This window comes from Equus caballus, chromosome 23 (genome assembly GCF_041296265.1).
Source record: "Equus caballus isolate H_3958 breed thoroughbred chromosome 23, TB-T2T, whole genome shotgun sequence".
Lineage (NCBI taxonomy): Eukaryota > Metazoa > Chordata > Mammalia > Perissodactyla > Equidae > Equus > Equus caballus.
This window is the reverse complement of record NC_091706.1, coordinates 62,302,869-62,328,471: the sequence shown is the minus strand read 5'-3', so window position 1 is coordinate 62,328,471 and position 25,603 is coordinate 62,302,869. Positions and strand designations below refer to the sequence as shown.

At 46.3% G+C, this 25,603-nt stretch overlaps 2 protein-coding genes across 12 annotated transcripts in view; one reads left to right on the top strand and one right to left on the bottom strand.

The window, feature by feature from the left end:
- Positions 1-5,347, top strand: part of RIGI (RNA sensor RIG-I) — a 64,805-nt gene extending 59,458 nt beyond the window's left edge. For all 3 annotated transcript variants that reach the window (XM_070248736.1, XM_005605049.4, XM_070248735.1), the window contains 2 exons: positions 1,603-1,746; positions 3,442-5,347. In XM_070248736.1, coding sequence (XP_070104837.1) covers positions 1,603-1,746; positions 3,442-3,738 — 441 coding nt within the window. In that variant the 3' untranslated portion in view covers positions 3,739-5,347. The remainder of the gene's footprint in view (positions 1-1,602; positions 1,747-3,441) is intronic.
- Positions 5,348-9,395: 4,048 nt separating this feature from the next.
- ACO1 (aconitase 1) overlaps positions 9,396-25,603 on the bottom strand; it is a 60,219-nt gene continuing 44,011 nt past the window's right edge. For all 9 annotated transcript variants that reach the window (XM_023627458.2, XM_070248739.1, XM_070248741.1 and 6 more), the window contains 9 exons: positions 25,378-25,462; positions 24,419-24,575; positions 23,103-23,227; positions 21,365-21,469; positions 20,507-20,649; positions 18,837-18,984; positions 14,537-14,659; positions 11,089-11,274; positions 9,396-10,170 (listed from right to left, as the gene is read on the bottom strand). In XM_023627458.2, the coding sequence (XP_023483226.2) occupies positions 10,057-10,170; positions 11,089-11,274; positions 14,537-14,659; positions 18,837-18,984; positions 20,507-20,649; positions 21,365-21,469; positions 23,103-23,227; positions 24,419-24,575; positions 25,378-25,462 (1,186 nt within the window). In that variant the 3' untranslated portion in view covers positions 9,396-10,056. The remainder of the gene's footprint in view (positions 10,171-11,088; positions 11,275-14,536; positions 14,660-18,836; positions 18,985-20,506; positions 20,650-21,364; positions 21,470-23,102; positions 23,228-24,418; positions 24,576-25,377; positions 25,463-25,603) is intronic.

Below are 25,603 nucleotides of genomic sequence, written 5' to 3'. Positions count from 1 at the left end.
TTTCATTCAGTTTGAGATCGCTCTGGTTTTTGGTATGAAGAGTGATTTTTTAATCACAACCTGGGCATTTTCATATTGTGTTAGGAGACTCAGGATGCTTTTTAAACAAAATTTAATTGAATTAATTTATTTATTTTTGAGGAAGATTAGCCCTGAGCTGACATCTGCCACCAATCCGCCTCTTTTTGCTGAGGAAGACTGGCCCTGAGCCAACATCTGTGCCCATCTTCCTCTATTTTATACATGGGATGCCTGCCACAGCATGGCTTGATGAGCGGTGCCATGTCTGTACCGGGATTCGAACCGGTGAACTCCATGCCACCGAAGCAGAACATGCACACTTAACCACTGTGCTGCTGGGCCAGCCGCGAGACTCAGGATCTTATTGAATCTTCTGTGTCAGCTGGCTGCTTCTGACACCCTTCTGGCAGGGGAGGCAGGGACACTGTCTCGCCCCTGCTGGGTGGAGGTAGAAGTCTAGCTTCCCTGCCCAGCCTCTGTTGATACCAGCAAGGGGGAGGCTCCCCTCGCTGCTGGGTGGGAGTCCCAGCTACCCACCTGATCTCCACTGACACGCATTGGGCTGGGCTGCAAGTCCTGGCTTCCTCCTTGGCCTTCTCTGACACCACCAAGTGGGCGTGTTGGGGTGCTTCGTTATCGCCCTGCAATGCAGAATTCTAGGTTCCCCTCTCAGCCTTTGCTGGTGTGGGTGGGGTTACTTCACAGTTGTTGTTGTTTTCTGTGGTGTTTGGCGGGAGTAGAGCAGCTGTTGCCTAGAGGTTCTCTGTCTTGCTGGGCTGCCCCCGTCCCGGGCCTTTGGCTGGAGAGGGTAGGCTTGTGCTGAGACTTTTTTATCTGTGCCCTTAGGCGTCTCTGGTTGCCAGCATCTTCAGCTCCAAGTCTGGGGTATATGAGGTGAAAAAGACCCCAGGGAACTCACCACCATGTTGTTCCTAGGGTCTCAAGTGCCCTCGCTAGTCTGCTTTCCTCTCTTCGCCCTTCAGAATCTTTCTATGTTTGTCGTATATGTAAATGTCCAGAGTTCTTAGTTGCACTGAGCCACGGCCTAACGTTTGGAAGAGAATGCAGTCATCCTGTACACGCATTTAACTTTGCTGCAATTCACAGCACTCTCTGTGGTTGGAAGGGGAGAGACAAAAGATTTTCGATGGTGGGGGCTCCTCTGCCTGCTGTTCCATTCGGTGGGTTTATGTCCTGGAAGTGGGTGTAATTATGCCTGAAACAATCAATGCATATCGTATGTCTATTTGTGAAAGATTTTTAGAGTTTTGCCAACTACTGAAGTAGAAAGCATGGTTCACATGCCTATTTTATGGCTATTGTTAATGCTTTTATGGGCATCTTTGATGAAGAAATTAAAGGACTAATTGGAGGGCACAGTTAAACATTGACTAACACAGAGTTAGGAGAACCAATAAAATTATATGGGATTTTTATAAACAAAGCCAGGCACTGTATGTTCATGGAAGTTGTATGTGAATGAATGATTATACACATAAATATGTGTGTGTGTGTGTATATATATGCATATATATCCTCGTTATACTCAGATTACATTTATGAGTTTTTCTTTGCGTATAGGTTTGCCAGATACAAATTCATGAAAAATCCATCAGAGATAGTCAAGGAAAAGCAAAACCTGTACTTGATAAGAAAAATAAAAAACTGCTCTGCAGAAAGTGCAAAGCCTTTGCATGTTATACGGCTGACATAAGAGTCGTGGAGGTAAGCAGCCTTTTTAACAAAGCGCACTGGGTCATTTTTTAGCACTAATTAAACCTTACTGTGTATTGGTGAGCTATTTATAGTAAGAATACCATTGTTTCTGTTGTTATCATGGCCCTGGTCCACGTATTTTCAAAAGGCTAAAAAGTTAAGAAGGAATCCTTAATGTTCAGCAATAAAGAAATAGTTAAAAAAATTACTGCACAGCCACTTAATTAGATATTATGTAGCCATTAAAAATAATAATTATGCTAAATGCAGTGTGGTATCCTGGATTAGATCCTAGAACAGTTAAAGGATATTATTAGAAAGACTGGTAAAATCTGTAGTTTACTTAATAGTAATGTGCCGACATTAATTTCTTAGTTTTGACAAATGTGCTGCAGTATGTAAGATGTTAGCCTTCAGGGAAGCTGGGAGGAGGGGTACAGGAATTCTTGAGACTGTCTTTGCAACTTTTCTGTAAACCTCAGATTATTCCAAAGTAAAGTTTATTAAACAAAATGATTATGAAGCTTATGTAGTATAATGAAAAACTCCTTACAGACTAACGGTAAAGTGGGAAAAATAACCAGGATACAAAATTATGAATATGCTATAGTTATCTCGGTGTGAAATAATAGCAGCAACACCACCATCAGTACCAAAAACTGAAAAAGCAAAAAATTTACTTTTGTACAGAAAAAAGCCTAGAGGAAATATACGAAAATGTATTAATATTTTGCAGTGACTCCATGCTTTTTTTGTTTTTCTACTATTTTATATTTTCTAAACTTTTGGGGATATGGATCACTTTTATAATGAAAACAAAATATCTCCTTATTTTAAAAACATGACACCTGCAGATTAGCTTTCTCTCTATGTATGTATTTCTAAACTTTTAGATAAAGGACTAGAAAAATCTCTAAAGACAAAAATTGGCTGTCCCCCTTGCTGCCGATGGAGGGAGGGTGCAGGCCCGGGCCAGCTCAGACGATGAGCTATTACTCGAGGGTTCTGTTTGGTCCCGAGGGCGGAAGTCTGCAATCAGTGCAACCGTTGGAGCAAGCAGCCTGTTACGGGTGACACTGGCAGATTCCCATGCCTTTCTGAGCCCACTTCTCTAGCTTCGAAAGGTCCTTCCAGCTCCAGGGCTGGTGATTTTTCTATTGAAATGGCTCTTTTAGACTGTACATTCTCCTGCCTTGGTCTGTGCGGTGTAGCCTTTTCTCACTTACTCTGAGGTTGACTGCAGGCGGGGCCTGTGGACACAGAAGTCCCTGATCATCTTCAGGTCCACATTGACCCTCTTCTTGTTCTTCTCTGTACCCTTTGGATTATGCCTGGCAGGGCCACTGGTGGACTCAGGCTTCACAGATCTTCAACAAGTGCCCCTTTTGTTTCTGAATTAATAAAGAGGTTCTTCTTATAGAAGCTAGGTTGCCTAGAAACTTAGTCCTCCTCTTCATGAGATGTCCCCTATGTCCCTCCACGTCCCGTCATCCGTCCCTACCCCCCACCATGAATTGGGAGTCAGGCTGCATGGATTCCACTCTGGCCTTCAGGTGAATCCATATTTCCTTCCTCCCCCATCCACAGAACAAGTGGGATCCCACCTGCTCTCCCTCAGCTTGTTGTGGAGTCTTCTTTTTGTAATCGCGGTTATGTGCTGGTCCTAATGTTCTGTTTTGTGTCATCCACGCCCTTCCTGTGTAGGAATGCCATTACACTGTGGTTGGAAATGCTTTCAGGGAATGCTTTGTGTGTAGATCACACCCCAAACCAAAGATCTTTGGGAGTTTTGAGAAGAAAGCAAAGATATACTGTGCCAGAGAGGACTGCAGCCATGACTGGGGAATCTGTGTGAAGTATAAGACATTTGAGATTCCAGTTATCAAAATTGAAAGTTTTGTGGTGGAGGATATCGCAACCAGAGTTCAGACACTGTATGCAAAGTGGAGGGACTTTAATTTTGAGAAGATACCATTTGATGCTGCAGAAATGTCCAACTGACCTGAGGACTTCAGTCTTCAGCTACAGGGAATGGGTGACCTTGAGCAAAGAAGAAGTGAGCCCCAGCGAGCAAACCATGGACCGCCTGTACCACCATAAAGATGTTTTACCAAGACTTGTACTGCGCTGAATATTTGTCACTGACCTTTGCCTTCTGTTCATTGTTTTCAACAGTTTGTACTCTGTCGTACGTGTAAAGCACATGGGAGCGAATCACAGCATGGAATGCTTTGTAGACCAATAGAGCTCTAAGTACTTGGGAAAAATTAAAAAGCTGAACTTTCCTTTCTACCCTTCCCTTCAGAACTAACTGCCAGTGTGTCCCCAGTAGCCACTCAGCGCACATTGGAATAAATGAATGAATGAAGGTTGAAAAAGTTTTCCATACTTCCGTTTCTTTCCTTAACCCACTGTAAACTGGCTTTTGCTCTTAACAATCTAGTGAAATTGTTCTTGTCAAGGTCACCAGTGACTCTGGTCGCCAGATCCGTTGGGCACTTCTTAGTCCTTCTCTTTCGACCTCTTTGCTGCGTTTGCTCCTGTTGAGCACTCCTTTCTTGGAACTCCCTCTTGGCTTCTTCCCTTGCAGCTCTATCCCAGTCTTTTCTATTGGTTCCTCTTTGCGATCCCTTAAATGTTGATAATTCCAAGGCTTCAATATATGTACATATACATATGTATCATAGTTACATATGCTCATGTTCTCTGTATAGCAACATGTGGCACGTAATCTTAAAACTCGAGTGGATGACGTTTAGTAATGGGGGCATGTAAATGATACGGTAGTGCTTGAGAAGCTGATATCTGTTCTTTTAGTTGATTGTACCTCTTGCCCTATTAATTTGCTTTCTTAACCTGTACCATCATTCCCTTTGAATGGTCATCTCAGGCCATTTTCCAACAATAGTGGATGGTCAACACTCGGACTGTGTTCTCGGTTAGGTCCCTTGGGTGATACTGATGAGGCAGTTTAATTTTCTGTTCTTGCTGTTTACAAAATCAGAATACATATCCAGATGCCATTCCTGTGTCACTTAACAAGGTTTGCTGATGCTCCATAGCTTAGTTTTGGATTTTCTAGACATGAAGACAGCTGCCTGAATTTTGCTGTTTCCATCCAGGCCAAGATATTTTGTGTTCGGTTCAGGGTAGGCTCTACAGTAATTGAAGCAGCTTCTTAAAACAGACTCAGATTAGTTGTTTGTAATTCAGCAGGACCATCAATGGCTTAAACAAACCTCCAAACATCATAAAATGTTAATAATATGTTCAACATATGTGATTGCATAACTCTTTTCAAGTGGCACCTGTTTACATCTTTGGTGTCCAAGAGACCACCCATATACCCCAAATCAAGCCTGGAGATCAGTGGGGTGACATGCTACAGCTCCCTCACTCTCCATTTCATCTGGCTGAGAATCAGAGAACCTACCAGGTACATAACTTCTCCTTGGCTTAATTTTCTACATCTGTAAAACAAGGGTTAGTGGAGGGTTTTTAACTGAAATAATGTATGAAAAGTACATGATATACACAGTAGTTGCTTGATAATTGTTATTACTAGAGGTAGTCTTAGTAAGTCACAATTAAAATGGGTTATTTAAGCCAATTTCCTTGCTGATTTTTATTCATTTTCCATTTATATTTCATTAGCGTATTAAGGTTCTGGTCACCAATTCCAACGTGGGGGGTTTCCCCACACCACTGAGCAGTTCTCTGGCTCAGTTCTGACACTACCTGGACATAGCATCAGATCTCACAGGTTAAGGGCTCCATCCTACAAGACTGTCCCCCGCCCCCCACTTCAGATGCCGATCACAAGTCCAGGTTGTCACCTGTGCTTCTGGAACAAGTGGCTCTAGATTGGAGGTTCTTACGGCCTCCTCCTTGGGTTCTATTGATTGGCTAGAGCATCTCAAGGAGCTCAGAGAAACGTTTTACTTGCTAGATCACCTGTTTATTATAAAAGGATGTAACTCAGGAACAGCCAGACGGAAGAGATGCATAGGGTGAGGTACGGGGAAAGGGCGTGGAGTTTCCAAGCTCTCTCTGGGTGCACCACTCTCCTCAAATCTCCACGCTTTCACCAACTCGGAAGCTCTCTGAACCCTGTCCTTTTGGGTTTTTATGGAGGCTTCATTACGTAGGCATGATGGATTAAATCACTGGCCGTTGGTGGCTGATTCAACCTCCAACTCCTCTCCACTCCCCAGAGGTCAGGGGGTGGGACTGCAAGTTCCAACCCTCTAATCACACGGTTGATTCTCCTGGCAAGCAGACCCCATCCTTAGGTGTGTTCCAAAAGTCACCTCATTAACATAACAAAAGACACCTTTGCTGCTGTCATCACTTAGGAAATTCCAAGAGTTTTAGAAGCTCTGTGCCAGAAATGGGGATGAAGAACAAATATGTAGGCCTGTTTTTCTTATTACAAGTCACAGTCTCACAGGCGTCTCTGTTTAAATGCGATTGCCTTTTTTGGATGCTGTTGTTTCAGAACTCCAATAGGATGTGTAAAACATCTACTGGAAATCTGTTTGAGAGAAGTTCTCTCGAGTGTCTAAATGGCTCAGTTTGGAGGAAGGTGAATGGTCCTCTCTTCAGCCAATAGACGGCGGCAGACTAAAGCTGAAGCAAGCAAACTCAGAATTTCCTTGTTGGGCTTTAGCTTGGAGTCAAGCCATTGCCAGGCCTGGAGCCTGGAAGAGGGTAGGCACTTGGTTAATGTTTACTGAAGGAAAGACACTGGTGGGTAGGGTTTAAAAATTGCAAACTCTTGACTGACACCCAAATGCTGGTCATTGGATTTCTAGATCAAAGGCTGCCTTTTGGAACCAACTGCAGAGTCTTTTTCATGAGCACATGCCCAGCCCCGTTAGAACATCCTGGCAGGGTGTCCAGCCATGTGTAGTTTTTGAAGTTCCTCGGTGGTTCAGATACAATCCCTTATACAACCACAGGATCTGGTTATCTCTGTGATCCCTGCTGGTGCTGACACTGTGATGTTTTCACCTGAAAATGAAAGGTCGCCTTCAATCAAATGTGATGGCGTAACAAGGGCAGTAAACTCTGATTCCTGTCTTTACAGTTGATATTATTATTCAAATTTAAAAAACACGCAAGCCATCAGGTCGGCGTTTCCTCAAGCACGTCTTGTGGACCCGAAGTGCTATGAGATGCTCTGAAGAAAGTGCTCTGTGGTCCAATGTGTTTCTGTGGTGCATGCTGCCCCCTCCCCTCAAATGAGAGACTTACAGCCTTCATTGTCGTGTGTCATTCTGTCAGTTCTGCCGCAATAAGACCTAGTTAACCCGATATCCCAAATACACTGACCCTGAAACCCTCTTACTTATGGGACGTTGTTAATGTCCTATAGGAGCACAGTAGCAGGTGTCTGCCCTGGTGCAGACTAGACAGCCAGAACCAAACTGGAGAATTAATTACAGGATCTTACCAGTAACTATGTTTTATTATACTATCAAATAAAACTATAAATGTCACTCAATAAATCTATATTGAATATGTAGGCCTCAGTTCTTGGGATGCAAATTATTAAAACTATTAAAATTTCAGCTATAATTATATAATCTTTGTTCATGATAATTAGGCTGTCTGGGTGAATAAAAGCCACGTGGGTGTTAAATTCTGTTGTGGCCGTGACACTTGACAACTTCCCAAGAAGGCAGCCAGTGGAAGCTTGGTTACTTGGTAACGGTTACCAGCAGTAACTTCAGAACAGAACTCTACATTGCTCCTACATAACCTTGTGGGCCACGCCACACTGTCCTAACATAACCCTGAAAGGGAAACTGTGCCCCAAAGAAGGTTCTTCATTTAGGTGACTAGGAAACTCCCAATATTTTTAGCCTGGGGACCACTGGGAGCCAACTTGCTAAGATCACAATTACTAACTGTTACCCAGAGCTGCCGGTGGCCATACCCCCGGCTCATGGAATGGCCCAGAAGAATGAGGCAATTGCAAATGGAAGGTAAGATGAGAGGGAAAAAGGTGGGAGGGGGCTGAGTTCGAGTCACTGGATCCAATCAAGCGTGTGGCCTTGGCCATGCCTGTTCTTCAAGTTCTAGGAACCAATTATTAGTGGTTTTTGCTTAAGCCAGTTTGAGTTGTGCTTCTAACAGCATAACTAAGAGAGTTATGACTAATATCCTTCCCCTAGATTACTCTCCCTGCACCATAAAGACGGGATGTGTGTACACTCCTACATGAAGGCTGTGCCACAGCCAAGGACACATGTGCTTATTTGCTGCATTCAATAAGTTTGTGAGTGAACCCACTGAGCAGACCAAGGAATGCCTGTTTCCCTAGGAGGGATCAGGCAATAATGGGTTTAGAAAAACGCAAGAACGAGGAGATGGGATCCCATAGAGAGGAAGGAGGAGCGGCTCCAGCAACAGCAGCATCCTTCAATCTGGAGAGCAAGAGGACCAGTGCCTTTTTGAGAAACCAGGTAAAAGGGACTTATTGTTGAGCCTTGTTGTGGGCAAGGATGTGACACTGGCCAAGACACTTTATTAAAGAAAAGGATAGAGGGTGTGTTTGGAGGTACAGGAGGGGGATCCAGAGTGAAGGGACCCCATTCCGCAAGTCATAACCAGGAACCTGGCTCCCCATAACCGCTGAATGAGGGGAGCTAGACCGCTCCCCGGACGCTCAGTAACAGGGAGCAAAGGGGGTGGAGGTCTGCTCTCAGCCTCCTCGGTGGTTTTACGCTGGGATTGATCCTGATTTCAGGGTCACAGGCTTTTTTGTATAACACGGTCTGTTGGTAATTTCTGTTCATGAGCACAATTTAGACGCCAGGACCTAGAGGCAAGGATGCTCAGGAGCCCAAGCTGTCCCTCCTCAGGAAGAGGTGCAGGCAGTTCTTGATCCTGGGGGTTCCGATGGCCAAGCCACATCCCCTGAGCGTTAACGCTGGGATTTAAGACTCATTACAAAGAGACTAACATGCAGGCTACAAGGTGCCCTGTCACGGACTGAATGTTTGTGTGACCCCCAAATTCGTATGTTGAAGCCGTGCCCCACACTGTGACTCTTTGGAGATGGGACCTCTAAGGAAGGAATTCAGGTTAAAGGAGGTCGCAGAGTGGGGCCCTGACAGGAAGAGACACCCAAGAGCTGTTCTCTCTCTCCACGCATGGGCACTAAGGAAAGGCCACCTGAGGACACAAGAGAAGGTGGCCATCCAAGGCAGGAAGAGAGCTCTCACCAGGAAATGCAGTGGCTGCAACCTTAATCTTGGACTTCCAGCCTCCGGGTCTGTGAGAAAATAAACTGTTGCTGTTCGAGCCACCCAGGCTGTGACGCTTTGATATGGCAGCTGGAGTAGACTAGACAGGTGCCTACAATGACGTCAGTGATGAAAATGAACAGGTCAACATGTATGAAAATCGAAAGAATTACGATCTGCTCGCTATACTACCTTAGCGCTCCTGCGACCCTCCCGTCTGGCCCCAAACAGGGCGGAGAACAGCCTGGCTCCTGGACTTCCATTTTACTTGCAGAGATGTGGCTGTGAAAACAGAACTGGAAGGTCCTCTGGGCTTCAGGGTGCTGCCCTCTGAGGTCGGCGCTGCTCCAAGTACCCCCAGACTATAGCCACACACACAGCAGAATTCAATCCCAAAGTCAAACGTTTTCCTTGAAAATAGATTTAATCTTATTCAAATTAGAAATGTTCTGTCTCTCTCTAAAACCGCCTCCAAAGTCCTCCTCTTGACCAATGAATTTCCTAGGAAAATTTCTGAAGGTAGTAAAAGAAAACTTCACATTTCTTTACTGTTGATCTATCAAAAGGTACATAATCAAAAACTGTCAGCATTTGACCTGTCCACGAGGGGCGGGATTATCCACTCTGAAGGGGGCGTTGTCACGCTCTGATTTGAAGTGCAGAAAGTTCTTATCTACCACCTGTCAGTTAACGCTGGTGCAATGGGCAAGGCCAAGGAGCCCCAGGGAAGGGTTTCCCGGAGCAGAGGATAACTGAGGGGAACAAAAAAAAGGGCGGGAGACACCTTCCGAGAAGACTGAACATTAGCAGGTAAGAGTGAAAAATCATCATTCTGTGATCAGTAACATCAAAGACGAGCGCAGTTCTCTCTCTCTGGCACTACTGACATTCCCACCATTCTGGCTTCCAAATTCTAGAAAAAGATACAAAGCTGAGCAGAAATGGAGGATGCAGAAATGGCTGTTTTTGCGCCTGGAGGCCTGGCCCCGGACCCCGGGCTCAGGCACGCCCCCGCGAGGCGGCCCCGGGCACGGCCGGAGGGGCGCAGGCTCCCAAGGAGCGAGCCCTACTTGGCCATCTTTCGGATCATGTAGTTGAGGATGCCCCCGTTGTGGAAGTACGTGAGCTCCACGTCGGTGTCAAACCTCATGACAGCCTGGAAAGTCTTGCCGGTGTCCAGCTGTGACGACAAAGCAGAAGAGAACTCCTGAGGGAGGAGGCGGGACACTGCGAGAGGGCGGCCCCAGCACCGGCCCCCCCCCCCCACCCCGCCAACCCCCGGGCCTGCCCCCCGAGGTGTGCGGCTTGCCCGTCAGAGCCGCCGAGCCCGAAGCAGCACTTCAGCGCAGTCCCCAGCAGACTGGTCTGCGGAGGACAAAGTGACAGCAGCCCAAGACACCCGAGGATTCGAAATAGCCTCTCAGGGAGCTGCTACCAGTGCCCTTTGGGATGCTGTTTTCCGAACCCTCTCTGGGAGCTCCCTGAGGATTCAAGTGTCATATTGGGCAGCAGAGGTCTCATCTAGCTTGTCCCTCAGGCGGCTGACCCTGCTGCTCGCCCTGGGACACGGACCTCAGCCGCTCCCCCCACCCCCTCACCCCCGGGTGTCTAATCACCCGGGACCTTGGTGCTGGGTGCCCCATCCTTCCTTGGCCTAGGGAGCTGTCATTTCTGCCTCTGGGCTGATCCAAGTCTGGGGCCTGGGGTGAGGCTCAGAGACGGAGCGAGTGTGTCTGCTGTTCACATTCTTATAATAAAAAGGTGTTTTTAAGGTAATGTCCTATCCCTGAGCCTTCATCACTATTCCCTGGGGCTGCCTGAGATCAGGAGAAACAGGAGCTAGTGGGGCTGGTGGGTAAGAACGGAACTGAGGATAACTCTATGAATAAACAGAAATGAACAGCAAACCAGCAGGCATGTCTTCTTCACTGTGTTGTGCTGGCGGGTGGAAAAGGTGCGGAAAGAACTCCTGGGTCTAACGCAGCCCTAACGAGTGATAGTTTTCCCTTCCAAATCCCACTGATTTCCTTCTCACAAGACTGGTTTCAAACACAGGGTCCCTCTCAGCTGGGTGTGGCGTGCAGGCGCTCCGGCTTACCTTGACCTGGACTTTCATTCGTGGTTTGAGGTTTTCTGGAATGCTGACAGTGTATCGTTCCCGCCCCGTGAGGCCCAGGGTGTCTGCGTTCTCCCCAGGGAGATACTCGAGCGGGATCACACCCATTCCGACCAAGTTACTGCGGTGAATGCGCTCGTAGCTCTCGGCCAGCACAGCTTTGATTCCCTGATGGGCCAAGAGAGCAGGGTGGACACAGTTCTGAGTTTTCTCTAGATACTCAGAAACTTTACAGAAGCCTTCTGAAGTCAAAACTCTTCTCGCGCCTAAATTCTTTGTAAGAACCAATTAATCGTCTACAGAAAATGCTACCCTCTAGTTATAAGCAACACAGCTGCTAGTCTGAACTAAGGACCTACAATGCACAACGTGAGCTGGTAAATGAATTCTCTCATTCCACCCTCGCCAACCCCGGGAGGTGGGGCTGCTGCCCCGCTGGCCCCTGGACCAGGTAGTCAGTGGTAGGATCTGGTATCTGCACCCGTGCGGTCTGACCACGCACTCAGCCCTTTGTGAGAGAGCATCTGTTACAAACTTCCTCTGTATGTGGAATCCACACACAAAACAACACAAAGAAAATTTTTTCCCTTCCCTTAAAATCTGCTATTATTGTAGATGCATCGGCAGACACAGAAGATTTAATCAGAAAAGCAACTTTCAGAGCATATCACAAAGTAAATGATTACCTGCTGTGTGCTGCTTTTACACTTCCTGTTTCAAGAATAAACTGCATTGACTAGTCTTGATATTAAGCTTCCTTTAAGTCTGTCTGTAACTGGCAATATATAGCAATGCTCAACAAGCTAGGATACTTGATCAACTAGACCACCTCATTCTCAAATATCAGTTAACTGTAGTGTAATATGAAGATACCCCTGAGAGGCCTCCTGACATCCAGCGCACACTTCTAAGACTCCTTGCATTAGGGGCACTTGGGGAGCTTGTTAAAATGCAGATTCCTGGGCACCACCCCAGACTGACTGCACCACAATCTCTCGCAGGGAGTGTGAGAGGAAGGCGGGAGGTCTTGTGAGGTCCGGGGACTGTGGCAACAGGGCAGGGGTTCTCAACCTCGCTGTGTGTTAGAATCACCCGGAGGGGCTTTCAAAGCCCCCAGGTCCAGGCCTTTCTCCTGACCAATTAAACCAGAATCTCTGGGGATGAGATCTGGGCACAGGTGGTTTTCAAAATCCCACAGGTGTTTCCAAATTTAAAAACAAATATAGAGGAAGGCAGATTCTTCAGGACAGTAGATGTTCTGTATGGATTTGTGTATAGACATTTTGTATTGTGGGGACCTGGATTTGGCGCCCCCCAGATATGTCTCTTTGGCATGAGGATTATTTGAGGCTGATTGCTTTTGATAAACTGGGACAGGGAAGGAGGCTCTGAGGGGTGGAACTTGCTTGCCCTTTGTTAGGAGACATTTACATTGTAAAGGAACTCTCCATCTGAAAAGATATCTCCCTCTCTGTACCAGGAAGAAGAAAGGAGATGACCTTATCTCTAGAAACTCTTAATCAATGGGGAAGGCAAGGACTTAAATCTGCATTTTATTGTGCTTCTCTGGTAACCTCCTGTAACTGACTTCCCTCCCCCTCCCAATGTTGGCATTTCTTTAAGGATTAAGCATCTTTCCTTAGGCTAGGAACTGATTGCTGCGCTCACCTGTGACCACCCAGCTCAAAGACAATAAACTTGCCTCCTGCTACACCCTCCGAGGTAGCAGACCCACTACCTGCTGTGTCCATCAAGCACTGTGCCGACAGGGCAATCTTGTGACCATTGTGGGAGGGAAATTTCAATCATATGTGAAACACCCTGTTTGGGAGTATATAACCACTCTGTGCACCCTACTTCTTCTGTGCCCTTTCTTCCTTCGGGAAGAAAGGCCCTGAGCCGTGCTCCTCATAAAGCTTTGTTTAATTTTCTCTTGCTATTCTGTCTCATGTGAATTTAATTCATTCTCTGGCCAGACGAACCCACATTGGATAGAGGAAATGTCTTCCTCCTCTACAGTATGTATTTATTTTGGAGAAGGTGAAAATCTTTGTAAACACACACTGTGCACGTCGCTGGCTCAGTGTAAAGGGCTGTGTGGTGCTGCAGACCGGGTAGCTCACAGCTGTCTATCCCCGTCAGTGCGAAAACAGCCCAGCACAGCCGAGTGGCCCAGGGGGGCAGCTACAGATGGAAGTGTCTGCGGCCGCCTGGCAGCTGAACTCGAAGTTCTGCAGAGAAGTCTCAGCTCCGGAGGCCCCTCGGGTGCCGGCTCTCTTCTTCTCCGTTGGACCTTACAGAGCCCCATCTAACTGCTCCCGGCCTGGGTCTCATTTCTACTATTAGCTCCCATCCCCCTTCCTGAAATCCTTTCCTTCTTCTGTAATTTCCCCAGTTCTTTTCAGCAGTTTCTAGAAAAGGCAGGCCTTTGACATACTACCAACTAATCTGAGAGCATCTCTCTTCTCCACAGACCAAAGTGATTGGTCTGAGCATAGCATACCTAGGCATGAGCTTCAAAGATGTTTTTTAGAAGCCTGGAGGTCTGGAGGGCTGCCTGCCAGCCAGACACATTTTTTCACTCCACTTGTGAATATCAACTTTTTCAGTGTTTCCCAAGTGCATGAATTTGCCTGAGCCATAAATCATTGAAATTGATATCAGCTAAGCCATTGTACCCTACCCTGAGGATCAAAGCTGGGCAGCAGGAGTCTGCCCTCAGGATTCTGCCATCTTTCAGGGCAAGCAAAGGCTCCAGAGGTGAAGCTCTCTGCTCCCTGCATGGCCCCTCCCATGGGGACAGCGCCAGCAGGTCAAGCCCTGAAATGGCTGAAGGTTCTAAAGAGCTGTCTGTCTACGGATGGACAGAGCTTCCTTTTCTATGGTGTCTACAAGCAAATTTTCACAGGCCATGAAAAGCAACTGTAAAGGGTGCCTTCCCCGAGCGTATCCAAAAGCCCGGCTCCTCACTATTTTCCTTGTGTGAACCTGACACACACCACAGTAGCAGCAGCCCTGGCTGATCCCTTGCATTCACCTGCACCATGGCCTGAAATAAATTTTGGGTCCTCAACCTTTGAGAACGTTATGAAAACCATGAAACCTTTCTCCATTAAAAAAAAGACATACACGCTTTTGGGTATAATTTCAGAGACTTCACAGACCCTCCTCCATCTGTTCTATAGACGCTCCCAAAGATCCATGGTTCCCAGGATGTGAATGTCTGATCTAAGGGAACCAGCTTGACTCTAGATACCCTTCACCGAGGGAAGTAAATCCAGATCTACCCAGAAGCAGGAGAACAACCATCACATGCTTTTCTGAGCATGCTCTTCCACCGCATCTTCTTGGAGTTACCTGGCCCCCTCCCAGCTTCTCTTCCGGTTCAGAGGGGCAGCTGCCTGCTGGGAGGTCTCTGCGTCATACTCACCAGGAGGAACGGCCCCTTGGCTGCCCAGTCCCGGGAGCTGCCCGAGCCGTACTCTTTGCCAGCCAGAATGATGAGAGGCAGACCTGCCTGCTGGTACCGCTCAGAGGCATCGAACACATCAAGCTGAGGGAGAGAAGAGGAAGGTATCACAGATGCAGTAAAGGCACAGAGTGTGGACACAGGCCAGTGAGCCCCGGTGACAGGGTCAGGGTCAGAGGGTCTGCAGTTGGCCAAGTCAATGCAAAGCCAATGGAAAACTCAACTAAGCAGCCGCCTGATCTACAGATTCCCAATTAACCCCATCCATTTACCCCCACCAAATTGAATTGTATGTTCTTTTAGCTGAAATGCCTGACTGTTGTCCTGGTTTTAGAAAAACATTCAAATCCTAGGGTGTCAGGGAAACTAAATCAGATTTTTTTCCCTCTTCCATTGATTAAACTATTTTAAAGCTTAAAAAACAGAGAATTCCACCAAAACCTGGGTTTCGACTTTTAGTATCAGAGACTCAGGGATGGTCAGTCCTGAAGGGTGGCCAAACACAAAGAAGGTAAATTGTTCTGAAATTACATAAAATGCAAACTTCTATCAGTCACCCTTCTACACAGAGGTCAAGGGTGGAGAATGGAAACAGAGACGGAAGCACCAATCAGTAACAGATGGGACAGATAACTAGTATTTTAGCATCTATGGGAAACATCTTACACAAATAGATTCATTTGTTTCTCACAGGAACTCTGAATATTCTTCTGTGCTGAGACTCTACAAAGAAATCTGATATCATTGCTGGAGATAGAATATTGAAATGATGGTTTTCTCTGGCCATGTGGGTTAGAAAGCAAAATCCCTCAAGAGAGAGAATGTTTTACTTGAAAGGAGCTGTAGAAGGTGTTCAATCAAACTCTCAGGGAGGCATTCACACAGTACGATTTTGGAGGACTGCTGGAGCCTGTGGCTATAACTTCACACGGCATTAGGCCAAGCCGGGTAGGATTCTGTGTCTTCAGCTGGACCGAACTCATGAATACAGACAGAAACTGTTACAAAAACAGTGAAAGCTTTCCCTGTCCAACCAAATAGTCTGGACCCTTTCAAAAACCAGAAAGAAACAACCTACCTGATATTTTCAGATATCTATTACTAGCTTTGTGTTTTAAAGTGCTTTCAAAACTACTGCAAAGCTGTCAACCCCATGGCAGAGCAGGTCACGTGACCCAAGATCAGGGGGACTGAGCAGGTCTAGGATTCTGTCTCCTGATTCTTCTATGACATACGCCTTGCGGAGAGTACTCAACAGCTTACAAAGCAACAGCCCCTTGCACTCTCCCTCTTGCAAAGAAGAGAACATAAACTTTAGTTGTTTCCTCTGTTATTGTGCCTCTATATCTTCTAGGCGTAGTTCTTCATTGCTCCATTTTTATCATCCATCAATTTTCTCCTTTGATGAGGATTTGGTTTTAACCACCGCTCCCCAGTTCCCCTCTCCAACCTCCCCTCTCCCCAGCCGCCCAATAGAATTATGTCACATGTTTTGGTAAGTCAGTATTTGGTGTTTGCATTATGATGATTATGTCAATGCTACTTACACCTGAGTCATGTAATGTACTATGATTTCCTTTCTTGGCAATTTAAAAAACATTTCCACTGGAATTAATAATTGTCATTTTTGTGTGTGCTCACCTGTTTCTATGTCCCTACCCACTAATTAATCCCCAAACGCTCTGCTTCAAGTACAAATCCTCTCTAAAGACATTCAACCATATCAGGCAATCTGTCATTTAAAATCTCCCACATGGAAATATGACTCCTGGAGCCCTCGGTCCTGTTCCTGTCGGGACTGCCTGGGGTGCATGCCGGGATTGCGCAATCTTCCTTCGCGGACATCTTGGGGTTCCCTGCATTTCTTCTTCCTGGATCCTACATCTTCCCCTTTTTGGTTTATTCCCTCGTTTTGCTGGAACACATTCACAAAGTGGCTTCCTGAGACAGGGATTGGGGGATACTTTTAGGGCTTTTGAACATCTGAATGCGTTAATACGTTAATTTCCCTTGACTGGTAGTATGAGGGACATAGAATCTTAGGGTGCAAATCATTTTCCTCGGTCTAAGTTTCCAGTGTTACTTTGAGCACTTCTGATCCCCAGTCACTGTGTATAAGCTGTTTTTCTGTCTCTGGAAGTTTCTAGACCTTCTCCTTCTCTCTGGGGTTCTCAACTTCACAGTGACATGGAGACCTGCAGTGGATCTGCTTTAATCAGTCGGCTGGGCCTGCAGTGGGCCTTTCAATCTGGAGTCGCAGGTCTTGCAGTTGGGGAACCGCCTCGTGTCACTTCTTTGCTCATTTCTTCTCTTCCATTTTGTCTGTTCTCTTTTTATTTATTTATTTATTTTTGGTGAGGAAGATTGGCCCTGAGCTAACATCTGTGCCAATCTTCCTCTATTCTTTTGCATGTGGAACGCTGCCACAGTGCGGTTTGATGAACGGTGTATAGGTCTGCCCCTGGGATGTGAACCCATGAACCCAGGCCGCTGAAACGGAGCATGTGAACCTAACCACTATACCACTGGGTCAGCCCCTGTCTGTCCTCTTTTTAGCATCTCTATTCAGTTAGATATTGGGCCACCTCAGTTCATTCCTTTATTTTCTTAAATTGTCTCTCTAATTTTCCCTTTGTCTTTCTGTTCTAGATTCTGGGAGATTTTCTCAACTTTTCCCGTGAATTTTATTAGCAGATTTTTTTTTTAATTTAAAGCTCTTTCTTGTCCTCTGATGATGTTATAGCAACAGAAAATCACCTCTTATCATTGTGAAGAGACAATTTTCTTTCTTGAAGTTTTCTTCTACTCTTCGCATTATCTCCGTTTTGTTTCCTTTTAGTCCACTGTTCTTTGTTTAGGTCTGCCTTTGAAGTTCAAGGCTTGGCTCAAATGTCTGCTCATCTCTGATGCTGTCTCCTTATTTAAGATGAGGTGCTAAACAAATGACTAGAAGTTGTGTGTCAGGGCAAGGCTTGTACATCAGTGAAGTTCGCTGTGACCATTTCTGGAGGCCCTCCGTCTCCAGGACTGCAAGCCCTTCCCCTCGGTCTCCTGGGCATTCTACCATTTAGCTGTACCTTTTTCATTTAATGGTTTGTTGATCATCCCTGGTAGAATAAACTACCCAGCATTGACTTTGTGCTGGGTCCTGGTAATCAATGACCATCTAAGAAGACAGAGTTTGCTGCACAAGAATATGACCAGTCACGAGTGAGGCAGCATGCGCGGTGTAAACGGCATTGGCTTCGGGGCCAGATTCCATGGGTTTTAATCTCAGCTTCTCCACTGTGTGACCTCAGGGAATTACATGAGCTCGTTGAGCTTCAAGTTCCCAATTTAAAACATGGATAATTATGGTACCTACCTCAATGGTTGTTACGAGGATTAGATAAGTCAACATATGTGATGAGCTTAAAACGGTACCTGGGATGTAGTTAGGTTCCACAGAAACATTAGCTGTTCTTCTTATTATTAAATAGGTTGGGAGGATTGTTTCTCAAGTAGCTTAAACAGTTTTCAAGCCATTTCGCAGCATGCACGGGGAAGGGACGTGACACCGGGAAGTCATCACATGCGCCAAATACTATGCGAGGAGTCTCACTTGTCCTTCCACTGAAGTTTAAGCCTGACAGCCTTACAAGGTAGATATTATTTCTACCTCACAGGTAAGAAAAACGAGGCTCAGAGAGGATAATAACTTGTGAAGGCTGCACAGCTGGTATGAGGTGGAGCTGGGACTTGAACCCAGGCCTGTCCGACCGCAGGCGCAGGCCTTCCCCACCTCTGTGAACAGCTCCAGCCGGAACAGGCCAACTCCAGTGGTTCCCGTCAGGACCCGGCGGGCCTCAGCAGGCCTCTCCATCCCTTCTTTTCCTAGTGGCATGGTGAACTAAATTAAATGCTAATGAAGTCTTTTAATAGCACTCTGGACACAGATCCTCTGCTTTAACCTGGAATTTCCCTCAAATACTCTCAACTGATGAAATTTCACTCAGAGGTTTTATCTGCTCAACTCCCAGGGGAACTAGAATTAGTTAAACCATGAAGCAGAGTCTCTAAGCAGGAAGAGGAGGTTTTACAGTTTAAAGGGATAAACTCCGTCAGTGACAAACTCTACATAGATGGACCCCTGGCAAGAGGGGCTACAGGAAGCCAGAGTAGCATGGAGCTGCGAAGAAAAAATAAGACCAAAAGGAAAGTGACCGCGTAAACAGCCAACCACCCAGAGCCGGACACATGCTGGCTCCTTGACAATACTCACAATTTCTCCAGAAGGCAGATGTATAGTCTGCGGCGCCTGCTTGTTCAAAAACTTGTTTAACAAGCGAATGTTGGCAAATGTCCCCCGTGCCATGATGGCATCATTACCCCGGCGGGAGCCGTAGGAGTTGAATTCTCGTGGAGTCAGGCTAATAAGGAAAGCAGGAGAGGAGCTGGTTTAGTGAACCGAACGAAGATTAAACTTACACCAAAAAAAGAAAAAACCCATAAGCTGGCTGTTTCTCTAACTCTACTAACCATTGTTTTCCAAGGCAGAAAAGCTATTCCCGTAGATTCCACGGAGGGCAGAGTGAGAGGTGAGAAGTGGGGGGTGAAGGGTGGGAACCCATATTTTCCCGGGTCAACTTATAGTCACATAAATACGGGTAGACAAATCAGGAGAAGGGTCTTGACTTAGTTTATTCACTAGGATAGCCTATGAAGCTTCATAAAAGGTCAAATACTAAAAATGGCTAGGAGTGAGGGAGCAGAGAGAACCACGAGGGCAGGCCAGTCAGATGGAGCCAAGAACGGGGCAAACCTAAACTAGGTTCCAAGAACTAATTATCAGGGACTCAGCGCAAAGGAGGACACAAGTGGCAACATGATTCACAATTTTCATAAGACAGAAATCAAAGCAGCGCCAAAGGGGCAGAACAGCTACTCCTGGTCCTGAAATCAGAGAAGAATCCTGTATGTGGGCCCCAGTGAAAGGAAACTTTGTGAGGTCAGGAAGAGCATCTCACAGCGGACACAGTGACCAGCCCACTGGGCTCTTGGTTAGATGCTCGGGAGCCTGTGTGCGTGTTAATACGATGGAGTGGGGAGATCTCACTTGAGGACTGTGAGAGTCTGAGTGGGCTTCAGGAGCAGGTGAGCGCGTCCACGGACCCCTGAAATTATACCCACAGTGTTGTGGATATGTGCATTTTTCTGGGAACGTGTTATATTTGCTCTCATTCAATTCCCTGAAGAGTCCCTGTCTCAAAGAGGTCAACTTTCACCAACCAAAGAAGGGTGTTAGATTTTGTTCCTCATGTTGGCTCAGGGCCCATCCCTGAAGAAGCTGATTCAGGAGGCGGTGGTGGGAACCAGGAATTTTTATCTCCCCAGATGGTTCTCATAGAGAGTCAGATGGAAAGTCGGTGAGACTGTCTTCAATTAATGCGGGTATATTAGATAACAGGAGATAACACTGGTATAGCACCTGTTCGGATCGGGATATGACTGAAGGACCGACGGAAGGAGGAGTGAACTGAAATCCCTGCAGCGGCTGTCTGTGAGGACTACGTCTCTCGACCAGCAATGGCAATGACTTCAGGTCACATACCTGCCCAGTGCCTCAGTGTCCCCAGGCTCTGCCACGGTTAAGAGCAAAGCCTTGGACTTTAACAACGAGCCAAGCTGGGGGCAGGGATGACAGCTGAGCCAGCGACTGCACCTGCTCAAAATGAAGGTCACCCTCCCCCTTCCACTCTTGGGTTCCTGTGCTGGTGGCGTCGCCCACGGAAGCTCTGAAGCCTCAAACAGAAACAGCGATTGGTTTCCAAGCCCCAGGGTTCAGCGATAAACCAGAATATGATTCCAAAGGGACCATGTGAAAAGAGAGTTACTGGCCTCATTCACTCTATTTCCACCTGCGTCTCTCCTCACTGTGTCACTCACACTTACCCTCTGTTGGTTAAGTAGCGAGCGGCAGGGCTGTTTCGAGCAATATTTCCAGCTGGAGAGATGTGGTCGGTTGTTACTGAATCTCCCAAATTTAATAGCACATAGGCATCCACTATAGACTTAGGGGGCTGAAGATCCAAAGTCTAGCAGAGAACACAACAAGTCAGTGTTCGCCCAGTTTTCTCCCACAAGTCACCAGGGACTCTCAATAGTCGTGGTCCAAGGCTAAACCAGATGACAGCCCTACATCAACACATAGAAAATTCTAGTTTTTCATTTTATCAGGGGTGCTTAGAAAATTAAGGTGAATTTACCCAAAACAGTTGTATCTCAGCCTTGAAGGAAAGGCCAAGTATTGGCACTATTCCCTCAAAAGCAACACGGATGCAAGTGCAAGTGACATCTCTCCCTCCACATCACAGAACTCCTCAGATGCTGTGGACAACTGGAATCCTGGCTTCCACTCCCACCCCCTTCCCACAGGGACCCTCCCAGGGAGAACGGACTCTGTGATCATCAGTTTCAGGGAAGAATTCCCTTGTTTTTATGGGCATAAGGTTTAAATATGGCAGGCCCTGGGGATGGTCTCCTGGAACAGTCCCTCAGACATTATTGAGTCTATGTCCTGGGGGTACTTGAACACCAGAGTGTCCCTACACCGTCACACAGAACCCCCAGACAAAGAAACTGTAAGCCAAATATCCCAGCTTCCCAAACTCTCCCCAGTATTAAGTGCTGGGGCTGGTAAATGTTTTAAGGAAATAGGCAGTCAAATCAAGGGTCTGGGATAATAAAGTAGATATTATAAGGAAAGAAACCTTTTGAAGAATTCATTATGTTGAAAAATAAACGTCATACCAGGTTTTCAAAAAATGGAGGTGATTTAATGTATGTAGATTTGGGATTCCAGTAATACAGCTTATCTGACGGGGCTGCTAAGGCGTTCCAGCTCTCATTCACGGTCTTAAGAAAAAAAAAGAAAAGAAAGGCAGATTGAATCACATTCCATTCTAAGGAAAATTTAACGTGCAAACACAAAAGGTATATTCAAGGTAAGAATACAATAAAAACTATTCTTATTCTCATCACACAAAAGAGTTCCTTATTCTAGACAATGCCATGCTAAGTCACTTAAAAGCATGTGCACCGTAATAGGCAGCCTCCAAGATGGCCCTCAAGGACCCCCCTGCCCCCTCAACTCCTGGGATTCACACCGTTAAGTGATCCCCTCCTGCTGAATATGAGTTGAACCTAGTGACTCATTTCCACGATTAGGTTATAAACAGACTCTGCCTTCTGTCTCTCTCAGCCTTTCTTGCTCTCTTGCTTGCTTGCTCTGATGGAAGCCAGTACTCTGCTGTGAGCTGTGAAGAGACTCATGGAGCAAGGCACTGGCGGAGGCCTCTAGCTAACTGTCAGCAAGGAACCAATAGCCTCTGAGGAACTTTATCCTGCCAACAACCACTTGAGAGCCCTTAGGAGTGGATCCTGCCCCAGCTGAGCCCTCAGGTGAGCTGCAGCCCCAGGTGACACCATGATGGGAGCCTCATGGAGGCAGAGGCACCCAGTTAAGCTGCACATGGATTTCCGATCCACAGGAACTGTGAGATAATAAATGCTTGCTGTTTTAACCCACTAAGTTTTGGGGTAATTTGTCGTACAGCGATAGATAACTAATCCATATACTTACAAATATAATTTATGAAATAATAATGCAGATTGTACCAAAGGGGAAATTGTTTACTCTCTGAAGATTTGGGGAAGTAGACTGCCAGGTCATATGGACATTGGATGCAAATGACAGCTGCTATAAATTAAAATCAGCTTGAATTCGCTCCAAAGGTCCATTAACTCAGCCTTTGGAGAAATGCATGTAATCCAATGTCAGCCAGACTCCCTCATACCATTTCCCAATGCGCCACCTGTGGGAGGGCACAGCATGCAAATACGACTCCCGTTTGACCCCTCTCCCCAGACAGTCTGCTCTCATATTTCAAACCCAAGCCCCAGTCGGCAGCCCTTGGGGCAGCCTAACACAGAAAGCAGGTGGGGAAATAACACCCAAGGGTCTCAGAAAATAACAGTGGGCCCCTTTTCTCTCCATTTGTAACATGCACAGAAGGTTTTATTTATTTTAGCAGTTTGGTAGTTTGGTGCTTCCTACTAGTGGCCTTTTTTATTTTTATTTTTTAAGCATCCAAATAATTCTGAGAGGTGCATTCAACCAATTGATTCTATCTCACTGACACATGATAGTGACATCGGGGGTCCTCAACCACAGGTGACACAACACCCCAGGGTGTCTGAGAAAAGGGGGAGAGTTACGGAGAGCTGGTCAGGAAGGACGCACCACCTGAGGTCTTTCTTCTTGAGGCTGCCACCCACTTGTCCAAATCTGGGAACATTTGGGGAGTGTGGGGTTTGTAAAAATGTGAGTCACAGGGGAGAAATGACTGAGAACCACGTGGCTGGTTCTCTGAAGAAATAAACGTTATTTTCGATAGTTTACACCCGCACTGGCCTGCAGGTCTGCAGAGATGACAAAAGGGTGGGGCTTCCCCTTAGGTCCCTGAGGGCAGATGGGGGGGCACCTCACCTCTATTTTCTGATAGACCTCCTTAAACATCCCAGGGATGACAAACTGCCGCTCCACCGCCTGGATCTCGTCTCTAGTTGGCCAGATATCTTTCAGAAATACCTGTTGTCCCTTTGCATTTACCCCTGAGGAAAAAATGTTTACTAATGAGAAAAACTTCATTTCAGACCCCATTTTCATTATTGCATACAGTCAAGTCTCATTCTTCATAGTCGTTCCGTCCTGTAGAGTCTGGGTAAACACTGAATTAGTGAATACCCAATCACTGCCCATAGGGGAAATACGGGGGTAGGTTCCTGTGAGCCTCTGGTTACACCATTTTTGTCAACCGACCAATACATGACTTCACTGTATGTGTGTTTCTGTTCACAGACACCTTATTGAATATATATTTTCGGTGCATTGACCTTAAACTCACGGCCAGCAGCACTGTGACTCCTGCCTGGATGGAGCCCATCTAACTCCAGCCACATCCCAGGCTTACTGGACTTAGAGCACTAGACAGCACTTCAGCATGGTGCTTAGGGGCCACTTTAAATAGTGAAACGACCAAAAAAAAGCACAAAAATGTGAAAAACATGGCACTGAATAGACCACAAACAGGACACGTTTACAGTATGAGCTGAAACAAGAAGGCAGAGCATCGCCTTGTTTGACCTCAGCTGAGAACATGTGCGTTGAGTGACTCAAAGACTTCTCCTCTCTGTTCATGTCTGTGAATGACCGCAGAAGCAGGAGTATTGATTTTGGGGTTAAAACACATTTTAGTGACTAGGCAAATTCGCAAATACAGAATCCACATATAATGAGAATCAACTGTACCTCTGAAGGTATGATTTCCTGAAAGTAAATTTAAGGGGCATTGTTTTCATATTGTCTAGTAGGCTTAGAATGGATTGAGGAGGCCATAGCAAGAAGACCAGCGGAAAGGAGATAAAACACCATCTCCCTGAATTTCGAGAAGGTGAACTGTCTGGGATGGGTCCCTATGGAGGAGACATTAGAACAACGCCTATCAACGGGTTGGAGCAGGAGCTCGGGAGAGGAACCAGGCAAGAAGCCAGAACGGCAAGCTCTCCATTACTTTATTTCTTTATTGCTGTATTTTCCTTTTCTTATCCTTTGCCTTTTAGTAAGTTCTTATTTATTTCAGTTATGTCTTAGCTGTGTATTGGGGCATAAAGAAAAGACTCTCCTCTCATCTCATCTCTGGAAGTTCTCTCCTCATTGTTTATTACAAAGAGCAGTAACTTTCTTCCGGTAACATTTTTGAATTCATTGGAAAAAAGACTGTAGCCTCATGAACAAAATCTTACCCAACGGTTCTTTCTCAAAGTCGATCCTGATGGTCCCGGCAATCGCATACGCTATTACTAAAGGCGGAGAGGCTAAATAGTTGGCGCGGGTATTGGGGTGGACTCGACCTTCAAAATTCCTGTTCCCAGATAGAACTCCCACAGCGACAAGGTCCCCCTGAGTCAGGAGAGAAAACTCAGGTCACAGAGAGAAGAGATTCCCTGGGCTTCTTGTCTTAGACCAACTGCCAAAGTGGCCGTGGCTCTTTCTGCTCCCTCTCACCTGGTTCTCTGCTCTGCGGGGGAGCCCCCAGGTGTCCCTCTGGGAGACACTCTGGGTCAAAAGACACAGAGAGACATGCTCAGTGGTTTCTGCTCATGAGAAAATACCAGGTAGGTCAAAAGGCAACATCCTGGTTATTTTGCTGCCTGGGGCCTAAGAACAGGTGGGAAAGACTAAAAGTTGGAACCTAAAGGAAGCCACAGCGACTCACATGGGTTCTATAATTCATGCAAAGCAAACCAAATAGTGTTTCACAACGCTACGGAATTTATGGGACACAAATCAAGCCAATGCAATTTAGTTTAGATTCATTTGTGTGGAGGCTTGTCTGACTTGGAACCAGTTTTCAGATTACCAGGAACACACAATTCTAGAGTCCCCTGTAGTCAAAACCAGCATTTATTGAGCACTTGTGTGCCAGGGTTCGCAGTACGTCTTTTGTGTCCCTTATCATCTCAATGCTCCCAACGCTATGAAACAAGCTCTAATATCATCTCCAACTTACAGTGGTGACAACTGAGGCACAAAGAGGTCAATGAACTTGCCCAAGGTCAAATAGCTGGTAAGTTTAGCTTCACTCCAAAGACCATACATCTAACCACATCTCCGCCTCCCAGCTGTTCTTACCAGCATTTTGGTCCCACGTCATATGAAAAGAGACAACAGCTCTGAAGACCCCCAGGCTCCTCTCACTCACCTGCGTGATGGCTTCTACCACGGGCTCGGGTAAGGGACCGCTGTTGCCAATGCAGGTCATGCAGCCATAGCCCACCACATCAAACCTGGTGCCAGAAGAGAAGCACAAGACGGAGACTAAGGCTCAGTGAGCCCCTCTGCAGGCAACAGTCCCTAGAGACCACTGATTTAGAGAGAATACAGCGCATGACATAAGCTCAGGGCACGGCTGTTTCTACATCGCTTTC